The sequence below is a fragment of the Megalops cyprinoides genome, chromosome 6, assembly GCF_013368585.1.
Source record: "Megalops cyprinoides isolate fMegCyp1 chromosome 6, fMegCyp1.pri, whole genome shotgun sequence".
In the NCBI taxonomy this organism is placed as follows: Eukaryota; Metazoa; Chordata; class Actinopteri; order Elopiformes; family Megalopidae; genus Megalops; species Megalops cyprinoides.
The window spans coordinates 27,620,554-27,647,535 of NC_050588.1; the positions used below are offsets into that span (position 1 = coordinate 27,620,554).

General features: G+C 40.8%; 1 protein-coding gene across 10 annotated transcripts in view; it reads right to left on the reverse strand.

The window, feature by feature from the left end:
* atp2b2 (ATPase plasma membrane Ca2+ transporting 2) overlaps positions 1-26,982 on the reverse strand; it is a 139,256-nt gene that overhangs the window by 53,316 nt on the left and 58,958 nt on the right. For all 10 annotated transcript variants that reach the window (XM_036531103.1, XM_036531101.1, XM_036531099.1 and 7 more), the window contains one exon: positions 14,418-14,957. In XM_036531103.1, coding sequence (XP_036386996.1) covers positions 14,418-14,616 — 199 coding nt within the window. In that variant the 5' untranslated portion in view covers positions 14,617-14,957. The remainder of the gene's footprint in view (positions 1-14,417; positions 14,958-26,982) is intronic.

A 26,982-nucleotide genomic window follows, 5' to 3' on the forward strand; every position in this document is an offset into this window, starting at 1 on the left:
CTCATACACTAATAATGAGATGTCACATATGAAGTAGAGAGACTCAGAACTGGGAAAAAGCTGAATTTAAAAAGATCAAAGATTGATTTTGAATCTATTTGGATCTTGCTAAAACTGAATTCAGAAAACCTATATACCAATGACCTATATTATTCAAATACTGTAATGTGGCGTAATTCAGCTGTGTTGTTTGAACAGGAATTTCAATGAAGAATAAAAAAAAATTGTGCACCTGAATTCTAGTCAATTTAAATATAGTTTTAAGCATGTATTTAACAACACATGTCAGTCTTTGCAAATGAGGGAGCATTGAAAGATATTGCATATTTTAACAGTTGGCTTTTTTCAGTGTGGCTAAAAATAGATCACCATGGTAACGCTATGCATCACGCTGGCTGGATTGAAACGCTCGTGAGCACCCAGTGAACCCCACAGTGACTCGTACAGTTCCAGAGCAATGCAGGAAGCTATTTTCAGACAGATAGACAATATTCAAACGTATCAACAAACCGCTATGTTTAAATCGCCCCACTCAAACAATAAAATTAGTGCATGGGACGCTTAGCACAACTGTGGCCCCCAGTTTGCTATGGCGGGAAGAGGGGAAATCCCTAGTGTTTCTGAAGGCAGGTTACAGAGGAAATAAACAGGTGCCTGCAAAAACAGAAACCTACATCTTTAACATATACATATGAAGGTTCATGGGCTTTCACTAGCAGTTCACATGCAATGTTTGTCTGGTCTACCTGTAACGCAGCCCAGGCACAGAAAATTTGACAACTCAGATTGATGACACAATCAGTCCTGTGTGCATCTCTTTGTCAAAATAGGACAGAGTCAGACCCTCCGCCCCTGTCAAATGTCAAATTCAGAGTGGTTTTACACCATGCAGAACTATGTCCAAAACTGGTTTCCATGGAGATGGAACATGATGATACAAAATATTGATCCCGTTCCGCTGAATCGATACTGCAGCGCACTTTGTAGGGTGCACGCAGTCTCTACAAAGAAGAGCGGCTCAGATAAGCGTCTCAACATTTCCTACCTCTAGAATAACATGTGGCAGAGTTAGGAAAAAAAAAAAGATTGACCACCTATCATTTTCGCTGTGCCTGCACAAACAAAATAACTGTTATCCAGCAGCTGAAATCCACACTATGTAAAACAACCTTTCAACACAGATTCTACAGTTTCATGTATTCATGCCAGAGGCATGTGTGAGACCATCTTTATATTCTCAATGAGCCACTCAGGTACAGTTGCTCCTCCTTTACTCCGAGGAACTGGCTGTATTCCCAAGACAGAAAAAAAGCAGATGAGCCCTCATTTGGGAAAAGCATTAACTGTATACACATGTGGCCTGGATGGAGACCAATCTATTGAGAAAGAAAGAGAAGGGATTAGGATTTGCCAGGTGGATTTAGATCAGGTTGGGACTCTCTGAGGTGTGTTACCAAACAGTGACAGTTGACTGCTCTGTGCCAGTCAGACCCACACTGGGTACAAGAAGTATCCCTGGTCACAGACAGCCAGAGAGGAAGGCACAGAGTAATTCGTCCACAGGGACAGCAGAGAGGACACAAACATCTACTATCTATGCCCAATGGAGACAATCTCCAGGAGGAAATGGACTGGAAACTGACATTAAGTGATTTCCAATGGCCTCTGAGTCTTGTCCTCATATCAAAAACATTCCTGGGCGTAGTTGTGGGGTTGTTTTTTCTGTCCTTGTTGTTGTCATTTTTGTTGTTCATAACAAAGGATCTGAAAACTCTGGTCTGGCTCTAAAACAAAAAAAAAGTGTGAAAATTTTATTGCCTTTTGGATAGCAAAGAAATTAATGCATATTTATTTCCAGAATATTTCAATTCAGAATTGAAACTTGAGGTGCATCCATTTGATTCAAATACATGTAATGATATAATTGGATGGTCAGGATCACACTCCAAGAGTAAAAAAAAAAAAATTGAAAATAGAGCTAATTAAAAAGACCTGGTTCTAATGAAGTGGCTAAATCCATTTCTGTTCTTGTAGGATCTTGGGACCTTTTAAGTAAGTCACAATCAAGTTCAAGTGCATTAATCAAGATAAAAAGCATAACAGACCTATCTATCAGCACATTCTATTTTGTTGCATCAAATACTCCCACTGCGGATTTCTGACTATTGTTTAGACACTTCATCTTTGTAAATGCAAAGAGCTATGACTCAGCAAAAGTGATTAAAAGGCTCGGTGAGGGCTCTATTAATGTTGATACCACTGTTTTTCCCCTTTTTCTTTACCATCTGAAAAAATCATTGCCTATAGTGATATTACTTCTGGAAATCAAGCGAAAATGAAATTTAATTGAAAACTACCAATTCTAATAACTGCAATTCATGAGTGAATTTTTAACTGCAGTCCCACAACAGTTATACAAGCATATTCTCATATGCAGAATTGTTTAAATACTACTAATACTAATACTACTAACTGCTATGTACATGGGTTAGTACATAGTAAGCCCCATGTACTAACCCAAGGACCATCATGCCACTTATTTCAGCAAAACATGCTATCAATGTAGGGTTTAAATCTAGACACGAGGACTATTTACATTAACCAAAACTGAGCAGAAGTTTCTTAGTATTTTTCACCCCAATAAAATTGCTTTTGAGCACCATAACAGACAGAGTAAGGCCATTTTCATTTGAACAACTTCAAAAAAAATTATTTCTATCAATTTCTTTCAGTTCATTCATTGTGGCCTAGAATTAAGCCAGTAATCTTGTCTCTTAATGTGGAGCATGTGTCTCCTTTTACTTATTAAAATGTTCTGTCTGTTCCTACTTGCAAGGATAACATTTACTACTGACTGCTAACTTTGTCAGTAGTAACTTAAATAATTGCATCTTATTGCTTTTAAAAAGACTTGATAACTGAAAATGAATGAGAAGTCATTAAAGCATTTTGGGAATATCTTACTAGTGTAGGTGTACTATTTGTCTCAAATGTAGACATATAGACAGCAATAATACTGTATAAACATAATGGCAATGACTGCCTTTACCTGCTGTAATTTTTGCTGTGGCTCCCAATCAAACTTCAAAATAACTGAAGTTGAGAACTGCGGTGTCAGTGAAAGAGCAGTCACACCAGCTTTGAGTGTGTGCACAGCATGTTTATTCAAAGGTGAGTGACACACAAATTAGTATTTAGTGACATGCAAATATTCTTCCCACCTTGTGTCATTGTTAAAGAACAAGCTAGAATAAAGATATATATGCACACACACACACATAGATAGATTGATAGGTCCCAAACTCTGGTCTTCCACTGCACAATGCAAAGACAGGACCAGATCACTAAAAGGCTGAGCCAGGCTGAAATTTACCATTACCAGTCTCTTCCTAGTAAAGTCACCATTCCTGACAGGCATGATCATTACATTGCACCCAACCCCCCCTTTCAAATGGGTGTGCACTCACATGTGTCTGACTCACGTGAGCAAAACCCCATTAACACCAATGTAGAAAAGCTGTGTTTTAACTGTAACAACTCGGACCGTTCAAGACAAGAGCAGGCATGATGCTGCCTGGTTAACAGAGACTATGCTTATTTAATCTTATTTAATCTGGTGAAAACTCTAGGACGTTAGCAAACAGAAGAGACAGATCATTTAAAATGTTGTCTCACTTAGATCTAGCTAACTGGAGCTTCCTTCGTGTGTTTTCCCTCCCACCATGAAAGACAAAAGAGGACGTATACAAAAAGACAAACCAAGAAGTCTAGCATTACACTTTCCCCTTGAACAATGCCAGCCAATCATATTGTAATCATACTGTCAACATGTTTCATTCATGTGGCTGCTGTGCTGCAATACATACAAAAAACTTAACTGACATGAAACTGAGCCTTGACATGACATACGCAACCTAACTACACAAAGCTCCAATATTTGGCTATAACTGACCTGACTGAAAGGGTTGGCTGTTTGACATTGTAGTGCAGAAATTGTGAAAATTAATTGAAAAAAAAAAAAATGTAATTGAAGAATCAAAAACCCTTGTTTACATTCATCATTCGAGGTTAAGAAAAAACTCCTCAACTTTCAATTTGGACCAAAACAGGTTCCAGAAAAGAAGAAGTTGTGACAGATAAGCATGAAGAACTCACTGAGCAGAACTTTAATTCCCAGAATTCTTTAGGAGGCTATAACTGGAGTTACTGCAGAATCTCATGCAACTCTTCAGGGAAGACTGTGTGATTGCATATGGTGTCCTATCCCTTGTTGTAATATCTGCACCAGAAATAATATCTGGTGCCTGGGGATGTAGGAGGTAGATGCAGCTTGAGTTATGGGAAAAATACCACACCAGAGGTGACGCAATGCCATTCAGACATAGAGGGTTGTTTGTGAAAGTTTCTGCCTTGCTTACCACATAGGCTAACCCTTTCTTTCACCATGTCAGGTAAAAGTGATTATCATGCAATGTGCTATGCTATGTAGCTTTGATCCTATTATGATTTCCTCAGTCTCACTACAGTGTATTTGTTGGAATAGATATACAACCTGCACAATGCCTTTCTTAAAGAATATATTACAGGGTAACATAGATAAACTAAAGTAAACGTAATGGATGGGATGGGAAGGGACAGATTCCCTACTCAGAGAATAAAAATTGTTTTCATCTTAAATTTTAAACTTATCAACCAAATTTTTGCAGACCATAGCAACTGTGGACTCCTAGCTTTTGATTTTAGATACAAACAAAGGAAGCCTAATCATATATTGTTACCTTGCCAGCTCTTGTGTTTTCTTATTTTATGACAGTATTGTTTTAAAGCATGCAATTGCTTGCTAGTTAATACAAAACATTGCATATCTGTTTGTCTACAAATGAGAGATCACCATGAGCACAACGTGTATAATGACTACTCATTAATAATAACAGCAGGCACAGTGACTGCCTTCAATTTTAAAAAACATTTTATCTTGGTGAACAGATGAATTAAACATGTTCTCAAAGATTTTATACGGTGGCGTTGGGGAGTTGAAAAATGTAATGCAGCTTTAAATAGCAGGCTGTTCCTGGGCAGACCCTGGCTGCTCTGTATCTTAACCTGAGCCACACCACCCTCATTTTAGAAGCCACAGTGCTGTAGCAATAAATTGAATTGTGCGTTGGCTTCACTCGAGGACTGTTTATGGACAAAGCAATAAAATGCACGGAGCCGGTCCTTCCTTAATGTTAAACGGCAACTTAATTAGACAACATCTGCTGTGGGCAGCAGAAGTGCCCGTTTTTGACAGGACTGTCTGCCAGGACAGGACTCCGCTCACAGGGTTCAGTGACTTCAGCCAAACCGTCTCGGCGCTGATCACTTATCCTTCTCTCTCCTTACACCTGTCATCACCTCCACTCAGGAGGAAACGCCCGCCCATTACCCGGGCCCCCGCTCCACGCTCCATTGATTAGCCGAGAATGGAATCCCCAGTAAAACCACTGCTTTGTGCTCTCAGACCATCCTGGACCCACTTTTATTTTCCCTCTCTCCGAGGGAGAGCGGGCAGAAAAAGGGTGAGTGACAGTTGCCGTCCCCTGTCACCCAGCTGCGGTGTCAGTCTCAGGTTTCCCTTCCAGGGGTCGGATGAATGTCTGGCACAAAAGCCACACATTAAAATGCAGATTACCTGAGAAACCGAGCCATGAAAAAGTCATGACGAGAAAGGGGGAGAAAAATATTTGCATGGCTTCTTTCATAAAAGTCGGGCAGGTGAGAACAGATATGTGAAAAGTTCTAGATTGAGCCCATTAATGCAACCATGCATGACATGACATTCAGCTGCCTCCTTTGTACTGTTATTTCGTCTAATGTTGTGTTGTGTTTGTCTTCTTCTTGGGTTGAAGTTGCTTGAATAAAATGTTACCTTTATGCCTTAGCAATAATCCCACATCTTTTGCAAAAAAAAGAAAAAAAAAAAAACTACAGCCCAGTTCATCTGTGGTATTAACTGACAGCAAAGGTCCTCCGAACCTCAAAGGCAAAATTGTTCTGCTTAATACTGAATAATGATCACAGTCGAGGGTTTTCATTAAATAAAGCCATCATCTGAATCCTGCAGTGCATTATAAAACAGTGTCTTCAATGCAGATCTTAAGATATAATAACTAACATTCATTTTGGAGCTTCCATAATATGTCAATTGTATATGTTTAATAAACTACACATATTAAAGTTAGACAAATGAGTCCAAAAATTTGCAGCACATGAAAAACTGCATCAACACTTGCAAGGGATTATAAAATGAATGTGTGTGGTAGGTTGGCAGAGTGGTGAAGAAGTTGTGTTTTTAGCTATTGAGATATTTAATGAAGCAGGTTGAGTTAGGCATTTTGCTCAAGGGGCCAGAAGTTGGGTTTTTAACTCATATGTTGCAGTTTCCCACTTCTGGCCCCTTGAGCCTGCTTCAGTAAATATCTCAATAACCATCTCTTGGACCTCATCTTGGATAAGGATTTCTGCAAGGCAAATGAATAATGTCAGGTACCATGACATAGATGGAGTGGCCCTTACTCATCGTCTGATGGACAGTGTAGGTTGGACTGGTACCCTCTCCTTAAACCAGATACCTGTCTGGACTCAGTCACAGAGTGGTACTGTAGTTCTGCATGCCACAATACCAGGTAATAGACTGATCAGGGCAACATTGTTTGTTGTTACCTACAAGATGTCACCTTTTTCTGTACCATGGCATAATCAGAAATTAAGCATATGTAGTAAATTAATGTAATCGTATCCAATATCTTTCTACTGAGAGATGAATATAGACTGCTCAGACTTATCACCATAACATCATATATACACCAACATACATAAAGCTTTTTCCATCAAACTTGTTAAAATAGGAGAAACAAAGACAAAACTTCTCCAGCAAGGTGCTATAAGAAATGGTTTTGCGGGACATTAAGTTTTCTGCCGAGGATTTGAAAGCTCCCTGACAGATGTGGTTATTATGAACAGACAGTGTTGAAAACTCTTGACAAGCGAGGCCCAAGGGAACATGTGCATGCCCTGACACAGCAAGCAACTTCTTCCTCTTCTTGATCAAATGTGCACACTACAGATTGCTGTGACCAGCTATATATTGCTTTCAGAAGCAGGCAGAAAACACTTACTTGTTTCTCCTCACCCTACATGCACATAACAAATCATAATGCTTCCGTATTTAACACCAACAATTAATTTAGTATAAAATAAAATATAATAATATGATTAACATAATAAACACAATATTAATTATAACATATTTTAAATCATTTAAATATTAATATTAATAACTAAAAACTTCATATCAAAATAATTTCCATATTTCTGTTTCAAACTGCTTGATGCGTGCATTTTTAAAAGTGTACGGAAACCTGTTTAACAAGTTTTTGCAATTGTTCAGAAAAGGCAACAAAGTAAGGAAATAAGGTTGTATGAACACTTAACGTCATCACTGCATCATGGGGAATCCCTCAATTGTCATTGGTTTGGAAAGGAAGCTGCTTTCATCCCATCATTTGTTCCGATTGTCTGCAGTTGCACTAACCTTAAGTCCTAAATATATTCTACAAGAGGGTGGAAAACGCCCTAGGAGTAAAGCCAGACCACGTAACATTTTACTAGTCATGCAAAACAGTGTAAAAATAGGCAGCTCTTTTCATGTTAAAAATGTTAAGAAATGAAAGCTTTGCCCACAATGAAAAAAGAATAGAGGCACTTATATAATTTTACGTAAAGCTGTTTACCTAACTGCAGGCTTAACTTTATATATAGTTTCACAATATTTATGCATGATAACTAAGGTTAAAGGACACTGACTAAACACTCATTCTGATACTGCTCTTTGTGGGTAAAGGACATTAAACCTACAGCATAAAAAACCTGGCCTTGTGATATTGCCCTTCATTCTGCATAATACCGGCAGTCCACGAGCCTCACAACTCTTTCTAAGCTTACAGTAGTGTTTTGGCTTTATTTTTCACAGGGAAAGGTAGCAAATCTGAAAATATATCCAATTTAAGGCACTTGGTAATCCACTTACCCATCACCCTTTATTCATCCCCTCTCACACAGACACCGACAGACATGATGAGTTACAGACATGCTCACATGCAGAGAAGGAATATGCAAACAGTCGCATCCGTATTCAATGTTGCGCTTAATATGTAAATTAAGGTTGCATTTGAAAATAAACAGGCATCTGCAAACATGAAACATGAAAAATCCCCCCCCTTCTGACATACGACAGAGGCAGAGAGTGTTTAAAGTTGGTGTTTGGTTACATTTTCATCTATGACCTTGATAAGACCTTGTGCTTCAAATACACCGCTGAATACAGGATATCATTTGCGCTGTCTTTTAGATGTGCTTCTGAGCGAAATTGGTGACATTGCTTACGCTATGATGACAGTTACTGCAGACAGCAAAAAAGGCAATCCATCACGCTCACGTCTATCACCACTCTCAAGTACACAGACACCTGAATGTGGTGTTACTGCAGGGACAATATCACACTGCGTCATCGCCTTTTACATTTGCACATCACCAATGCCAATGTAAAAATAGAAGCATCGGTCAGGCAGGATATTGAGAAATCCAGTAACAAAACAAAAGAAGCAAAGCTTAGTCAGCAGTTAGCTAGCTTCAGCATCACTTTGGCTAATTCAGTCAGGCAGCTATCAGGACAGCCCTCATGGCCGGGAGTGACAGATCTTAACACTGAGGCGAGGAACGTTGCATGCATTCAAACACCAGACGCAGGGAATTGGCTATTCTATCAGCTCCTTGAGGTCTGTCAACTCTCCTCTCCATATACAGTTTTTTTTAAAACCTTAAATGTCATCCCACCATCTGTGATTTCCTGTGAAAAGTGCTTGCACACCAAAAAAAAAAGAGACACCTATTATAGACAAGAGCCAAATGTCAGAGCGAATATTCAGTGTGAGACAGGACTGTGGTGGGTCATGTTCAGGCTTTCTCCACAGTATATTTGCTTATAAAATATATTTTCAGTAGCTGTTGAAAAACAACAGTGTTAAAAACAGTCCTATATCAAATGCATCATTAATTAAATTACAATTAGTAGTCATAGTAGCAGCAGAAGTAGTAACAGAAGTTGTATTATTATTATTGGCATTAGCTATTGTCCAGGTTAAAATACAAAGCATTTGAAAATACAGTATTTTTATTATTTATCTTACTCCATGTATTACTTAGCATTTCACTAAGGTACATAATGTACAGCACAAACTAACAAGTCATTACTAGCTCGTTGCTTGAGCTACTTGCACTAGAAGCATTTAAAACTGGGACACATAAGCTACGAACACCTGATATTTAAGTAACCGTATCAAATATCTTCTCTTAATGAAAGTCCATTCATAACATGAGATAAGAAGTCAGTTAATGGGTTGAGACTTTCAAATGTTCTGTAAAAATTGTGTAATTACATCAAACAAACAAATCTTCCCAACCAAAGAGACAGACAATGAATGGGAAATTTAGTCTTTCTTTTAATGCAATTAAAGCCCTTGATGCTATTTTATATTTACAGCATAAATATAAATGGGATGGAAAAGATAAAATAACATTCTCAACAAAGCAAACGTACAAAGAAAACCTTTCAACTGAATCCTAATGCTAGAATATCAGTGGTTTGGAGTAGGACAGCACTCTCTGTTTAAACTTGTTGTTGTGTGTGAGTGTAAATATATATACCGCACAGCCATTGGCTAACGCACTCTAGATTGAATGCATTCATGGAAATATACAACCTGTACAAAGAAAAAAAAAAGTCAAAACAGGTAGTTCTGTCCTTTTCTTAACCACTGATACTGATACTATATGGGATGCACTGTGTGTTATAGACAGCAGGACTTGTTTCATTGAATGTCCCCAAGGTCATCTGGCAGAGAGCTTTTGTTAGTGGCAAGGAAATGGCGGCATATTTATAATCTGTCCCTCAGAGATACCCGCTTCTCCTCCTCAAGAACCGCTGGTAGAATGAGGGCACCGTAAGTTGGGAGTAGGAGAAATTGTCCTTATTAACAGAGATTGCGCTCCATCTGAGCAATTCCTGGTGGAGCTGAGATTTAATAGGATGTGTCGGGGGGGGCTTGGCCTGAAAGACCAGATTACCATGATCATTAGGGAAGGGCAAGCTTACCAGAGGTGGGACACTGTCTAACTATCAGTGCACATGACTGCGTGATATAGGGCTCCTGCTGCTGCTGCCGCAGTCACAAGGCTGCGCACCAGCGCCAGCACTGCCCTCTTTAAACGCGTGTCCTTGACCGCAACGTCACAGGGGATCAAAGTGAAAGACAGTTGACGATGGAAATGCACATGTGAATCATTGACTGCTGACTGCAATAATTCTCTTACTGGCCTGTGGTGGATGGGCAATATACAGTATGTCATATTTGTTGTATTTACAGCTGCACTGCACGTGTCCCCACAAGGCATCAGCTGTACTCCAGTGTCACAACAGAGTTTTGATTTAGGCTAATCTTTGGTCACAGAGAAATCAGGGGCTGTATAAAATGGCTCAATGTTTAAGGAGCTTTAGAATGTGATATAAAACAAGAATTAAGGGTAAGCAAGCTAATGAGGTACTTAAATGAGGGCAGAAGTACGGCTGTGTTTCTGCTATAGGAGGAATGACATCCGTCAAGCAACGGGTTAAGTCTACCATTAAAAATACTGATATCAAAATGAATCAAAGTTATGTTAATCTATCTGACCCACATTACTTTACACAAACTAAAAGAGAACAAAGCAAACCTACCCACTTCTTCCCAGTTTTAGAATGTGTGTATAACCTGATGTGTTCTTGTATGCTGAAAGCATTTTTGTGTTGATTTACACCCCACATAAAAGCCTTCTCAAGCAGCCACTGCTTTCATTACATTACATGCATTTACATGTACTTTCGATCAATTTTAATTCACTTATACTGCAAAGAGTATTTTGAAATCTAACCTCTACAGAGAATGTACTTTTAAACACGATGTATGTGTGTTTTCATTCTCTGAAAGCAGTTTGATAGAGGGACTTTGTGCTACTGCTGAGGACCAAGTGGCTGTGTAAAATTTTCTCTTATCAATCCAAAAGTAATAGTAGAGAAAATTCTCATATTCAGGAGTGAATGATGTTCTGTAAATGCTTATCTTGTAAACACAAGGGTGTGATGAGGTTGTCAGGGACAGAAAAAATACAAATTTGGCTAAGGCTCAATTCTGGCTGCTCTTAGATTATAAATTTTAAAAAATACAATTCATTCTCAAAATGATTATGACAGATCATGTTCAGATTATTGTCAGATATCTGTTTCAAAACCCAAAAGAGCAAAGCCCTGGGGTTATATCATATATCAACAGAAAAAAACACATTGTCATGAAATGTAATACTTATATAGTTTTCCCTTAGAAATGCTCAACATCTTTATATCTTATATGCCAGACTTGTCAAAATAAAAAATTGCCTGAATTACTCTGGAATATTAACTTCAATGCCCCCAATACGAGTGGCTCTTCCTTCAGTAAATGACTATCCTGTATTTCCTTGATACTGGGCAGAGAAGCTGGTCTACTTTTGACACAGGCCCTCTAATATAACACATTTTTTTCATTTACTCTAGGTATTACATTTAAGGGACTTATTTGTTGATTTTAACATATATTTTTTGTCACAGATTATTAGCTCAAAACTTGTTTAAATGATTTAATCCATGAGACAAAACTCATTCTGGTTAGATTGAACCTGGGCCATGACAGGGTCGTGTCTTTCAAAAAGATGGTAGAGGAATTAAATCACGGTGAATTATTTATTTATAAATATAAATAAAATGCATTTCTTAAATAATTTCATCCATGAATTGACAAAACACACTGTTGTAATGTACATAGAGGAGAGAGTTCAGAAATGCGGATTATTTTTAGAAGTAGCACATTTACCAGAGGATGTGCATTGTGCTGAAATGTGATGGGCTATCTAACAGAAATAGAAATGGGAGCAGAGGAAGTCATGGGGGAGGACAGAGTCTGTGAGGGAACAGACACTTCTCACAGCTCACAGCTGGTGCTAAGCACGGCACGATGCACCTATTAGCATACAATGCTAGCCCTAAATTGTCTTTTCAAGAGATCCTTTTTTAAACACAACTCTTTGGAAGAATGACCTTCCTCTGTGGTTGACGGTTGTACACAGACTTTTCTGTATATGCATCTTTACTCTTTCTCCACTGTAATATAATATTTGCACTGTGGGTGGGCAGTTTGTAGTAAAAAAAAAAACATGCAGTGGATGATCTTTGGTATTTTAATCAGTGATTCTAATTTATGTCTAATTTATGTTCTTGTTTTGACAAAGCAAAACACAGTTTTCCATTTGTGGAAACATCACTTGTCTATTGTTTTCTAATGACCACTTTTGTGTCATCCCGGTCCTCTTCCCTCACATGCACTAGCAGAACAAAACAAAAGCTGGTTAACATGTTTACATTGTCAGGGCATAATTGTCTAAATCTCTTGATTACTAATGCTCTGCTGTGACCTCTCTCAGCATTTATGAACACGTTGCCTAGCTATAAGGTTGTCATACGTCACATTAGAGGTTACATTGCCTGAAATAGCTTTTTTCCCCCTCCAGCCTTGGGATTTCTCCAGCCTCCCTGCACTGTGGCACACAGATCCTGTTAAAGTCCCTGTTGCCAAGTGCACCTACACCACTGGTGACTCCCACGACTTCTAGGAAGTGAGCGTCACGGCACCCGGCAACGGCGCGGCGGTTCAACAGCACCTGCACACTACAGCCTGCTCAGGGAGAGGCAGAGGATGTGAGCCGTGTCTGCAGGGTATTCACCCCTTCCAGTTTAACGTTATGCAACGCCAGCTCTAACTGGATATTTCCCATGCTCTTCTGCTGAAAATCAGAGATGATCGGCACACCCTTAGCAAAATGGCCCGCCATGCTGTAAAGCAGAGGGGTGCTGAGTAGATGAAGGTGACTGAGCTCACCAGAGAGAGTGGCTAACTGCCCAGCTTATTAACATGGCTACGTGTGACCATTTGTCCTCTTTATCGTGTGGTGCTTTGGATGTTAACTTGGGCAGAGTGATGCAACTGCTGCTGCTCAGTGCTGCGAATATCTTTGCGATTTCCCAAAGATTTCCAGCAACGTGGTGTAGCGTTTGGGCTGGGAGACACAGACCTGGTCTCCACACTGCTAGATGAGAAGCAGGGCCCCCGGGAGCAAGCTCGCACACGGTACAGGCCTTGCATGTTGACAGACTGTTTTTCATGAGGGAAAACAACACAGATCTTATTTCTGTGGTCACATATGCCACATGGAGCGATCACGCCACTTGCATGACCCTGAGCAGCAAAATAAGAGCTGCTGTGCATTTCATCATCTCTGGTTCTTACCCAGAAAAAAAATATATTGTTTGCCATTTCACTGCCCTCTGCAAGCTGAAGTGTCTATCAGCAGGTTGTCTATAATTAGTACTTTTGGGATCAATCCTCAGCTTTAAGCATTTCCTTTCGCAACCCCAATGAAAGGCAGCAAAATTATTTCATCCTCTTCTTCAGAATTAATCATGCAGTTATGGAACAGCAATTTCTGTCAACTATTTCAACATTTCTGGCACTAGGGAAATATGCATGCAATTAACCAGCAGTTGGAAAAGCACTGCACTAAATAAACTGGTGTCAGTGTATGTAATGGTGTCATCAACTGACCCATGTGTGCAGTGTGGACTGAACCCATAAACCATGTGAACAAAGATATATAGCGGTCTGTTTTTGCTGTCCTATCACAGCACAGTAAAGGTAATACTGTATTAATAGAAGGTTATAATATGGGGAAGGACAAACAGTATAGTCCATGCAATTCTCACTGTCCTTACCAATGAGAGTTTCAAGTTAACTTGCAAAGAAAAAGGGTTATCTTCTTTGGTGAGACTAAAAATGTATTCTCCCTATCCTGTTACTGAGTTTATAATGTTTTTTTTGTTGTTGTTGTTGTTTTTTTTTTTTTTTTTAGAAAAATGTGACCACATCAATAACACCATACACAGTGCACCTTGGTGATTCTCAAATATTAAAAAGTAGCACATATGGATTTAACCTCTGAGTTGTTGCCCTGGAGACCTGTTCTCTTGAACAACTCCAGTGTAGGAGTGCTTGATGGACAGAGCGGGAGAACTCAGAGAAGAATTACTTGCGCGGTTCCTAGGCAACTTATATTTAAGTGAATGGGCATAGCGGAGACCTGTGCAATAGGGGAGAATCATTAAAACGGGGACATTCATCCCGTGTACAAATGAGGTGCCCTGATGGCTGCAGCGGTGCAGCACAGGGGAAAGCCCATAGGAGGCGCAGACTCACCCTCTGTTGGCGACGTTTTCAGGCGCTTGCACAGTCCCTCAGTGCCCCCATAGTCCTCCTGGATTTTGACGACCGCCTCCGTGCCCCGCAGCTCCATGAGGGAGCGCAGCTCCAGGAGCGAGCAGCCGAAGCCGCCGTCATGGTTGCCCTCGTTTCTTTGGTTCTTGGCGTAGAAATCGCTGTTCGACATGTCCCCCATGATGTCTAGTATTGCTTAGAGCTTAGATCGAAGCTGAGTGAATTCTAATCAGGAGCGTAGCAGGAGGCTCTGAGTGATCGGCGGTGAAAGGAATCGCAAATCACAGGGTCACCAAGTGAGACGGGAGAGAAAATAACCCAGTCCACTGTCTGAAATGTAAGGAAAAATCCCTCTGCTTCAGGAAAAAAAGGAATAAGACCATCCAGGGAATGCTAAAAAAAGCCCAGCTGAGGTCCAGAGGATGGCTGCTCTCACGGCTGCAGTCCGGTGCCGCTCCATATGTAGTCTCCCATTCTGCTTCTCTCAGTCTGCTGTCTACATGGTGATCTTCTCCATTACTCCTTCAGAGTGAGAGAGAGAGAGAGAGAGGGAGAGAGAGAGAGAGAGATAAGGATGAGGATTCAGTCTCTGAGGCAGCAGTACAAAAGACTCCGCGCTCATGGAGGACGGCACACGGTGCGCGCTGCGCGGAGCCTCACTGTGTCGCCGCGTTCCGCCGGAGAGCGGAGGGGCTGGCAGCGCGACGCTCTGTCATCCCGGAGGCTGGCGGAGTGGCTGTCTGAGCGCCGCGGCTGCGCTCACCCGTGTCACATGTGCGCCGCGGTCCTCTCGAAAGAGACGGCAGCAGTGGCAGCGGCAGCAGCAGAGGCAGCGGCAGCGGCAGCGTGCCACACTTTGATCAGTCCCTGGAGCTATTGCTAAATAAGGCAGCTCATGAATATTAATTGGGAGAGCGAAGCGTTTATGTCTTTCAGCTTAAAATGTGACTCTGGTTGAGGACTGAGTGAGTGCAGGCTGCAGCCTGAATCAAAGGGACAACAATGCTCATGCAATCCAATACTCGAGCACCAAAGCATTTCCCCTTGATTTTAGTTCAAGGGGACACAGCTGAGGTTTACATTAAGATGAGAGATGTAAGAGATGCCTTGTCTCAGCCTGAGACACCAAACGGCAGGGAAACACAATTTTCTCAGAGAGGCACGCTTGATATTATGCTACTAATCAGTGACACTCCAGGGACTGAAATTCTGCCAAAAATATGCACACTGTCACAATATTGCCATATCACCTCAACGCACATTTCAGTGGCAACAAATTGTTTGCTGTTTGGGAAAGGCTAATAATGGCAATGCAATGGTAATGCAAGCCTGCACTATACCTTCACCTTGGTATTGAGATTTTTTTTTTTTCAGTTTGTTTGTTTTTTTTTTTCCATTATTCATTATATGGAGTTTGAGTACAGCTGAAACACTTGTGTGAACTTGGGTGAACCTGACTGTTTCCCCGAGACTCCGTTGGCAAGGCTTGCCGCAGACACACACGATCACGGGGGCAGGAGCTGTCGGAAGCCCTTCTCCCCGCCAAGGCCCCGCGTCAGGACGCCCGGGCAGTAGCGCTGGCTGGCAGGCAGGAGGATCTCCTCAAGTCCCAGGCCCATCAGGACTAATCAATGTTTGTGCCACTCTGCAAATGCCAGCTCAGCCAGCTGTGCCAGCTCTGTCAGATTAAAGCAAACGAATAGCTGCTGGTAGGGGGGGGGGGCTAATCAAGAGCTGACCTGAAGACAGGCACTGAATTACACAGGTAATTCTCCTAATAATGCACTCACAGATGGTCCTCCTTGGAAGGGGAGTTATGACACAGTGTCTATGCTGATTCCCAAAGAGGGCCACGTGTGGTTTGTTCTCAGAGCAAAGGGTTTGTACATTGTGTGTAAGAAGATGCCTATACTGTTACCTGGCCCTGAACTACAGTATTCATACAACTGCATGTTCTACGAACCCACATAAGGTATTCTTAGAGCACACTTCTGGGAGGATCCATTGCACCATATGTTCAATATCAAAGCATATTTCATGTCTTTATGATGATGAAAATTTACATGACTTCAGTGTTGCATCATTATCACAGTATGCAATGGCGTTAGTAATAACGTATCAAAAGGAATTCTAATACACACTGACTTAAACTTAAAAGAATCTCAATTTCCCAGTGTTGCCTAATTCTCATAAGCAGGGTTTCCCAAGAGCAGACCATTTCAGTTCTGTATTGTGTTACTTATTCATTATCCAATGTCTTTTATATGCATAAGACAGTCTAGTTATGATTACGTCATTAACACATACAGTGTAGTATCAGATCAAAATCAAGGTACTTTCAAGTCCCAGCTTGCATACTGAATGATACCAAAAATAATATTAAAATAAATATTAGGAAGCTGCTGAAAGGTGCTAAAATTATGAGGTCCAGAAAATCAGAAAGGATGCTGATGTTCACAAACACATGTTCACAAACACAAACATGCTCAACGGCGTCTCGTTGGTATTGTTTTTTTTACATTTGCCCACAAAATGACCTAACTAAACATGTGCCATGCTGTGGTATGAGTAATCAATGAACAGGGATGATTGTGTTTGATTTAACTGCTCGTTCATTGATTTGAGTCAGCTGAGACGGGGCGGTATGAGAGTAATTTAATCTCCTGATATGACACAGGCTCAGGAGATTGCTCAACATGGATGGGATTCCCCTATCGCACTAATCTTGTGCCATGATGTAAGCTGGGAAGCACGTAGACTAATCTTTCTTACAGTAATAACAGTAGCACTACAGTAGTAGTAGCAGTAACAAAACAAAGCCGACTAAAAATAGATTAATGTCTATCAGCACTCAATTTCTGGCAATATTTTGGGGGGGAGGGCTTGTACACTTTATCCAATACATCCTTCATAGACAGATATGAACAACTAACCCTGTGGAATATTGATCACATCTTAGCTGTGACTGTTTTATGACACATATAAAGATCCCCGGCGGTTTGACACAAGGCACATTATACGTAATGACTATTATGTATGTTGCACTGTTACATTACATATTAGATACAAAATCAATATGAAGAGCAGGATTGGCTCAACATTTTACTGATTTTATCACGTGAAACAAAAGATTTCATACTATGAAACAATACGCTTCAAAAACATCTTTAATTTCCTCATTCTTCAGACTCAAGATGCAAGTTCTATGTACCGCATTCAATAAGGCAACATTTCAGTACGGCTAATATTCTTCTCAGAGTGCCTCAAAAGCAATTTTTTAATACAATATAACTGACAAGTAAGGGAATTGCTTTCTGTATGAATAAGAAACTGAAAGATAAATAGTACATCTGCTTTTTACTTTAGTACTATGAGCAAAACAGAGCATCTCCAACTTTTCTGTATGGTACAGAAATGAGATTAATGTCAAACACTGTATACTTCAGATCAGGACTGGTGTCGATGGTATTGAAGTTTCATCCCTAACTACTAAACATGTGACCTCCACAAGCTGAGGTCATAACAATAGTTTTTACACTTCAGCATATCAGGAGATCATTTAGTGGACTACTGTGGGTGTACCTGAGACCTCAAAAAGTCATGCTGCAGGGCACAGAGTGAAATCTTTTATGTTCAAATGTTAATCATCTCCTCTCTGTCCAGTTGTCCAATTTTCTCTGGAACCTGATAACAAAAAATCTAACACATGAAATGAACATTTTTATGTCTTTGTGTATACTTCACATACTGTGCCATTTTAGCAGAAGGCTAGTACTGCTTACCATATACTATATGCTCACTGCTCACTGTCACAACGAGCATTAAAACCCACTCCATCCACATGGATATGTCAGTGTAAACTCTGGCCTTTCTATGCAAAAATGACATGAAGTATCTGATTAACAGCATGATTTCACAGTTACATGTTTCATCCAGAGTGTTTTGTAGTGTAGGAGGGTGATAATATATTCAGCTTTCTTCATTTGGTGATGATACCTAATGCGGCTCAGATCACTTGTTCCTACACTACTGCTGGTCCTCAGCTTTGTCATTATTAGAAAAGCTGTGTCCATTTCCGGTAACAGGAACATGGACTGGATTTATACTTTTGATGACCCACCTGATGGTCATCCCCACTTTATTTATTTTTTGCGGCAAAGTCAACAGTACAAAAGGCCCATTAATTTCTGAAAACCTTTCTATTTATTCGACACATGCATATTAGCACAATTACACAGAACTGTAAAGTGAGAACCTCAGCGGAGGGTGTAATTTTCCTTTAAAGTACACAATCCTGCCTAGCACTGCAGGGCAATAAATTGAGAGCAGCCATTACAGGAACCATTAGAGGAATTAAATGTACTGGGAAAACAGTCAGCCCAATTTTCAATACTTCTGCCGATAAATACTTTGAATACCACTGGACTGATGGAGAAGAGTTAAATTAAACAGTGCATAAATGACAACAAACATGTGGGGACACGTGCTGTAACTATTGCACAATGTTCTCTCATGCTTCATTTCAAAGACAAAAACACTAAGCCTGGAATATGTCAAATCCTCTTCAGGAACCTACTAACAAGCTCAATGAGGCGACATATTTGCATGAGTTTCATTTAATCTGTGTCATCAGTTGTTTTACATAGTTTCAATGAGGCAATCTTAATTCACTAAAATTAACTGTCATCTCCCATCCCCTAGTTCCCCATCGGGGGTTACATGTTGGCATGCATGACGTTTCAATACAGTCTTGGCTACAGAACTGCACTACAGCACCTGGGAAGCAAATTAAAACTCCAACAATTTTTCTCCCAAGCAATAACAAGGACACTGTTCCTCACCAGTGCTGTGCTTTCCCTGAATTCTGGGTACTCTACCTCCAAATAAAGGGCACTGACTTTATTAGTCTTTTGACTGGTCTTGATAGTTTTATTGAAAGATCACTGCAGCTCAGAGTGAACAGTGAAAGTAGTCTAGCAAAATGACCAGCAACCCTGTGTGTAAGGAATCAATACCAGTGAAACCACTGCAGAAACACTGTAAACCCACATAGTTATTTGCCCCTGTTTCTGGGATGAGAACCAGGACAACTGTCCATACAAAGATAGTCCCTACAAATAAAATAGTCCTTACCACTAAAAATGCAATGACATCAGCATCCTATTCCTGACCCATTATCCCAACATTGATTTTAAGGACTGGTGTTAGGTACAGTAAGTGAAAATGGTGCACTCTCTCTCCTCACATTGGCCCAAATCCGCTATTAAACAGCGATGACAAGCCTTGCGCGGGAAGAGGTGAGAGACACGAAGGCACGGGGCCAGCTTCAATGGTTTTTGAGGTTTCGGCGTTTTGCACCGATTTTTCCTTTGAAAACCAGGCCGCTGTTGCCTGTGCATGTGAAAAGCGGGTTGCATGCCGTTATGTAATCACATGGGGTCATCAAACGCGGCGCTCGACTCCTCCGCCCGGAGTCACCTGCTTTTATCTTCCACACAATGCAGCAGGAGAATCTAAAGTGCTGATTGGTCTCCACTAGAGCTGATTTAATGGAGCTGGAGAGCACTAGACAGGGTGCTTTGAGATATAAAAAAAAAAAAAAAAAAACACAGGAGCGTTTGCGCAGCCGGAACCACGATGGGAATAACAGCCCAAAACATTGGTTTCCAGCCCACTCGTCAGTCACATGTACCCACTGCGTTACGCACAACTGGTGCAAGAGGAACTGAGATGACAGGGAGCCAGCTCACGATCACCGCAGCACGTTTAAATGATCGTTAATGCCGGAAGAATTCACCAGGAGGGGAGGGCTCTGAAGCGCGCTGCGTGATTAGTTAACGTAAGAGAGCGTTCGGCGCTTTAAATGCTTAATGAGAGCTTTTTAATTTTTAAATGCAACATTTTAATTGGCCTTGACGAACAAAAAACATACAATGCATTTTTGATAGTCCCCTCTAAAATGGAAGAACATCTTTTAATTAACGATTCACGTTGGCATGGTATTTTTTTCCACCATTTTCCCCACTTCAGATCTTAATTTATGAAGTACCTGTGTGCTCATTACTATGACCCATTACTATTTATTGGTATGAAGTTTAAATTAAATATACATAGGCCACTTCCTGTTGAATAAGCAAAATGCCTGCATTCCATATAAATGTTTTATCTCCTGATATCCTTTCAAAGCTCTGATTACAGCCTGCACTAGGCCTGTTGTCTCGACACTTTGGGGCTGAGCCTACAAACAAACTAAAAATAACCTCTGGAGCCACAGAGAGAGAGAGAGAGAGAGAATATTTCAAACTGTAACAGTCTACTGCAAAGTACTGGAAGAGATGCTACAAACACTACTTCTTGATAGCCCATCATACGCTTTAATAACAATAGAATGCAACAGACACATGCATGAACTTGAGTTTTGAAAGCTTAAAAGAACCTATTTATCAGTTTTTATCAGTTTATCAGTTGTCATGTGTTGCAGAATTCAGTATTACATGGTTTTAAGATGAAAGGGGTTAAACAATTATTTTCCCCTGAATTATTATTTTGACTCACTAAGGTCACATTAGAGAAACATTTAGGTTCTGAGGTACTCTCCACATTAACCTCAGCTTTTTGCAATTATTACATGGTTTCTTCAGCTCTGCCAAAACTTGTGATTTTACACACATGGCAGGCTACAGTGTTTAATGGTTCACTTATTATATGATTTTTGATTTAATTCACTGATCCCTTGATGCATAACTATTTAAATGGTGTTCACATTGGTTTTTGTTTTTTTGTTTTGTTTTACAAAAGCTACCTACAGATCATGCCTTCAAGGACAAAATGTCAGAGACCATCATTTGATCTGAACCAATTAGTTCAGAGCTCAAAACCATTGATTAGCTCTGCATCATCATATTTGCTGAAGCTGCGGTTCTCAGCTCCCGTGTCGCCTCAAGCAATGGGCTCTCAGATCCTCTGTCTTCACAGGACAGACCTCAGAGAGGTTAAATCTGAATATGCATTGGCAGTGCAAAGTGAACATCTTAATCTGGCACCCCACTGAACTCCAGACAGGTTGAACACCCCAGGAAGTCTCCCAGCTCCATGTGTTCAAGGGAGGCGCTCGTTATTTCATTATGAAATAATAGCTACTTGCTTGGAGATTAAGCCAGTATGATCTCAAGTGAGCTGCCGCCAGTGGGTGGTCAATGTGTGTCTGCTTCCCTGAGTGTTGCCTGAGGTCAGGTGACAGGAAGGCCTGCTTTCCAGAGCCTCGGCTTCAATACATCTTCATTTTCATTCTGAACCTCCTGCTGTGCGCCACAGTTGTGCCCTTGAACATCCTCTGAGGTCCCTTTAAGAGCTCTCCATCAGAGCATCAGCAATAAACACTGTTGTTTCGGGGCCTACTAGCTGCAGGATACGGTACTGCAATAACCCCGTATGCTAATGCTTGAGGGTAAATGCTTGCTAAATTTAGCATCTTATGCTCATGCAGTGTGAAGCTGCAGATGAACCTGCCCTAGATGAAGCTTTCACTGTGTCCCATTCACAGCAGCGTCGACACCTGCCATTCTTTCTGTAAACTTGCAGTTTTGAATTGTATTTTAAATAATTCTTGTGGCTTTGGTCCCTTCAGACATGAATTTAATAGAAATAAATTAAATAATGTTCATTTTTCAGTTGCTCTGGAGAATGCCACAGTTTATATGCCACCTTATCTTTATGATTTTGCATAGTGTGCTTACATGTTGTCAATGTTCAGTCTTCAGTAAATATTTTCTTAATATTTTTTACCATATATGCTGTATGTGTTTTTGCAATTTTTGCTTGTTTGCTTGCTAGTTTTTTTGTGACCCAAATACCAGTCCATTTTCATAAATGAAAGTATTTGTTGTATCTTCACACAGTTAATGAATTTGGTTCTGCCCACAATTGTGTCTTCATGCAAAATAACATAAGTAAATCTATGTCTAACACCAAAATTTCATCTCACATTATCTGCATATTGATCAGCATACTGTATATCTTGAAAGTCAGAAAGACCTTAAACCTTCCAAAACGTGAATTTTAAAATAAGAATATAAAAAAGAACAAAGCAAGTATGCAGTTATTTGTGATGAACATGTTCAAAATAATCACTGTTTACAATTACCAATGTTTCAAAAATATACATTTATTGAAATTGTAAGTGATAAGTAAATAATGACAGAAAAGCATAATCCTGCACAAAAATTCCCATCTTCATTTGCAGATTGTGGATGACTAAGATTTGACAGTTCCCTCACATCCTAATGAGAAACGCAATGAAAAAAAAATGTAATATTCTAGCTCCATCTGGCCTTTGCAAGTCAGTCATCTCATCTTCCAGACAGAACCACTGCATTTCTCATGAATAGATTCAAACAGGTTTGGAAGGTCTAAAACCAGACATGGGTGGAAAGCACACTGCTTGAAATCCACTTGTTCCCTCTACAGTAAAGGTCAGAGGAAGGGGAATCTTTTCACTCAACACACTGTTTCCACACGCAGTCTGCCCACTGCTTTCTTAATCATTTCAAAGGAACAATGTGTTTGTGGCACAAGAAGGTCAAACTGTGCCACAGCTCACATCTACCAGCAATTATGTATCTCTCCGTTTTATTTGTCTTAATTAAGAGATCGGTTTCCACAAAAAAAAAAATATATATATATATGTTTTTTTTTTTTTTAATTGAAAAATGTTAGTGAAAAAGTATCATAGGATGAATAAAAACCACTGACATGGGGGTGGAACAAGACTCTGTATATCTCAACACATAACCATGCAGATAGTAGAACATGGATTTTTGAAACATCACGCCTTCGGAAGAATCCTCCAGCCCGACTGAGAGCAAGGATTCTGAAGGCACCGCGAGGACAGGTCTGTTTTGTAGCTCTCCGGCTGAGCAGTTAACACGGTGGCCCTGCTCCTCACCTCGCCTGATGCCATTCCCGAGATGCCAGACACGCTCGCTGCATTTAACTAGACCTTATCCTGCAGCAACCCCTGCAGTGGCGCATGTCCTATGATTCAATAACACCTCGCAGAGCAGGGCTCTGTTTCAACACATCAGCTTTCACTAGCTCGTCTCACACCCAGGTGGTCATGAACTCTGTCAGCACTGAAGACTGTTCTTTCACCTTCTGAACCCTGTTACGACGAAACATGCAAGAAAATTCACAATTGTACCGTGATTGTAAGTAAAGGTAAGATGGAAACATATCTGCTATACAGGTAGATATTCAAATTCAGTGAATATGAAGGCAAAAACATCAAATGAGCACATGAAAGTCTCCCTTTATATGCTCAGAAGGAAATATTTTTAAAACTGGAAAATGCATATTCAAAAAAAAGATTGTTTTGTTTCCAAGCAATTGTCCAAACTGCGACTGTAGTTCATGAATCACAGAATCATGGGATCAGTCAATTCATATGACTGGAGTCAAAATTAATTATGTTAGAATTAGCTGTGATTCACATGCACTGCTCTTGAGGTAGTGAGGGCTTATTCATGACGAATCGTTACCTAATTGAGTTGAAAGCACTTGTCAAGCATGCTAAATGCAACTGTGACCCCACGAAGAATAGTTCTATTTCTGATACGTGCGGTGGAGAAGAAAAGAGTCAAGCTTGAAATCATTTCAGTCAAGAGGGTAAAGAAATCGTAGACTGTACTGCAGTCTTGTATGGAAAGGCCTTTGTTGAATTTGAAGAATGGCAGTGTGGATTGCTTTAGGGGTACAATCCCTTTGCAGAGAGTGCTGGGGACCACACATCACAGACCACAGGCACAGACTTGAGTGATCAGCTTTGTTACCAATGAGACCTTAATGCATTCTGTCTTTCAATGCCAGCACTGATAAATGGGCAGATTCTGGGGAAAAAACTGTCCCCCAACATATCACCCTGTCACCTTACATGACTCTGCATGCTGGAGCCCCCACTGTACACTCTGAACAAGCTCCTAAGCTTTGCTCTCTCAAATTTACACTTCAGAGGGAGAAACACCACACATGCTACAACAGTTCTGCCACATAATCCTATTTCATGTAAGCATTCAATGGAAAACAACATCACATTATGCAGTAAGCAATCTATTTCCAAAGCAAAACTACATTTACTGTACACAACCAAATCACTTCCTGCCATGCAACGAATATTTGTTTCATAATATAAGTGACAAAAGGTCAACATACCTCGCACTACTACAGATTTTTTTTTTTAGCATTTGTTTCCTGTGCAATATGCAACACTAATCTAAGACTAATCTAATCATCAGGCAATGCCTCACACAGTGCCGCAGCACAGACTGTGGTTCAGCCCAGAGAACACAAGCACACACACCTCTGCAGCGGCGAACGTTCAAATGCGCCAAACTCTCGCCCCGTCCCGTCCTCTGCGCAGATGGACACATGGACACCGATTACAGGTCACCTCCTCTGTCACCAGGATTGTACAGAATGTTGCGCTGGCTGGTTCAGGGGAAATCAATTTCTATATGATGAGATGAGTAACATTTAATCTCCCTGATGGGCCCTCCAATCACACCGCATCCTAAATCCCCCCCGGGCCAGCCAGCTGCTGTCAATCACCCAACTCCTGACGGGGGCTGATGCAGTGGTGACACAGGGATCCTGGGAGCCGCCCACTCAGAAACATTCTGCTTCTTCCATGTCCCTGAGCCTCATATCGATTTCACACCAGTGCTGTGTTACCATTGTTTTTTATGATCTTGATCACAATCAACAGCGTTGACCTCAAGCATGTTTCTTACCAGGAAACATCAGACAGACAGGCAGATACAGATAGGTATGTAGATTAAAAACTATAAAAGTTTATCCCTAAATAGGTGGTTCAGTGAACCTCTTTTTTATGGCTGCTGAAAGAAAAGGCATCATCAGACCTGTTAAGGAAATGGCATTAGCGAGAAATGACAAATCCTTTCGTCACTGCTAATCTCTGACCCAAAGGATGTATCTGTTACAGTACGCACACTCTGAGACTAAAGTGACTACACTGAAAATAGACACTGACTAGAGACTGACTAGACACTGACCAGAGATGCCCAGGGCTCCTCAGAGACCGTACACAAATACAGGGATAAATGCGTTTGGAGGAATTGCAGATTGTGGCCATGTAAACAGCCCGGGGCACAACTGGAGGCTGATTACCTGTTTGGCTGCTAACAAGCTCTCTGATACCACCTCCACTCTCTCGATGAGTGCAGGAGGCAGGGAAAACCCGACAGCGTTTTATCACAAGTCCCCCCCCCCCCCCCCCCTCGCCGCCCCGGAAAAGGTCACGCAAGAGAGACATCAGCACGCACGCCGCTTCCTCTCCACGCACCTTCAGGGGCGCGGCCACACCTACAGCAGGAGGTGAGGCATGGAGCACAGGCCTATGGCGTGAGCTTCAGCGCACACACAGTCACCCAGGAGGCAGGACAGGCCAGCCTCCTCCTCACCAGCCTCCACTTCCCCAGCAGTGCAGGGGTGAGACAGCTGCAACACAAGGAGCTCTGTAATAACCCTGCAATGGATTTCAAACACAAAAAATGAACAGATGCTCACATAATAAAAAAAGTCCCTATTTAGATTAGCAAAGTTCTCCATGTAAATGGCGAGCACCATACTGTATGTTCTGTTCTGTTCTTGGGGGTAGTGTGTCATAGCTTTTTGAGCTAGCAACCGTAGCAAGCTGGGAGAAAGCGAGGTTACGTCTGATGTTGTTTGAACTTCTTTATGTTAGCAATCTTTGCAGCAACTATCAATGTTTTATGAATACAGAAATTTTGAAAATAAAAAGATGAAAGCACAAAATGGAAGCTCAGTGGATTTAGCATGCAGAGAGATGTAAAGGCAACATTATATTTTTCACATTTACTGTAGTTTTTTTTTAATTATTTTTGTCGAATCAGCAGTCCCAGCACATGGTAAGGGGAATGTGACTCGTTGGTTTTAAGGAATTAAGGGAAGCCTGTTCATTGCTCACATAAACTGACAGGCAGGAAGCCATTCTGGCCAATCCAATTTGACACCATTGATTTTCAGTGTATGATCCTCCCTGGGGTTTAAAACAGGACACTAAAAAAATAACAACAGTGAGCGGGGCCACATGAGACGTCATCCCGCAGACAGCCAATATCACTTTGCCAGGGGATTGTATCTCCATGACGGCTATTCATTTCCAGGAATGGAAATAAATGAATAACTAAATACATCTGATAATTATGCATGTAAAGTTGATAATCCGGTAATATGATGAAAAGAATGTAAATGCATGCTTTTCATTACGTAATGAAATGTGGAGGGGGTGGGGTGGGGGGGTCACATTCATTAACAATCTGTCCCTCTTTTTACATCAGTTTTACTCCGAGGCTCAACATCTGTCACATAACAATGCTGAATTAAGCATCTGGCTCGGATAATACCTTTATTCTCTTTCACTGGAAAGGCAATATGATGTACTTGGTAAGATTTTTTTTTTTTTTGCATGAGGTACAGCCAATAGGAAAATAAAATGGCTGGAAGGACTGTG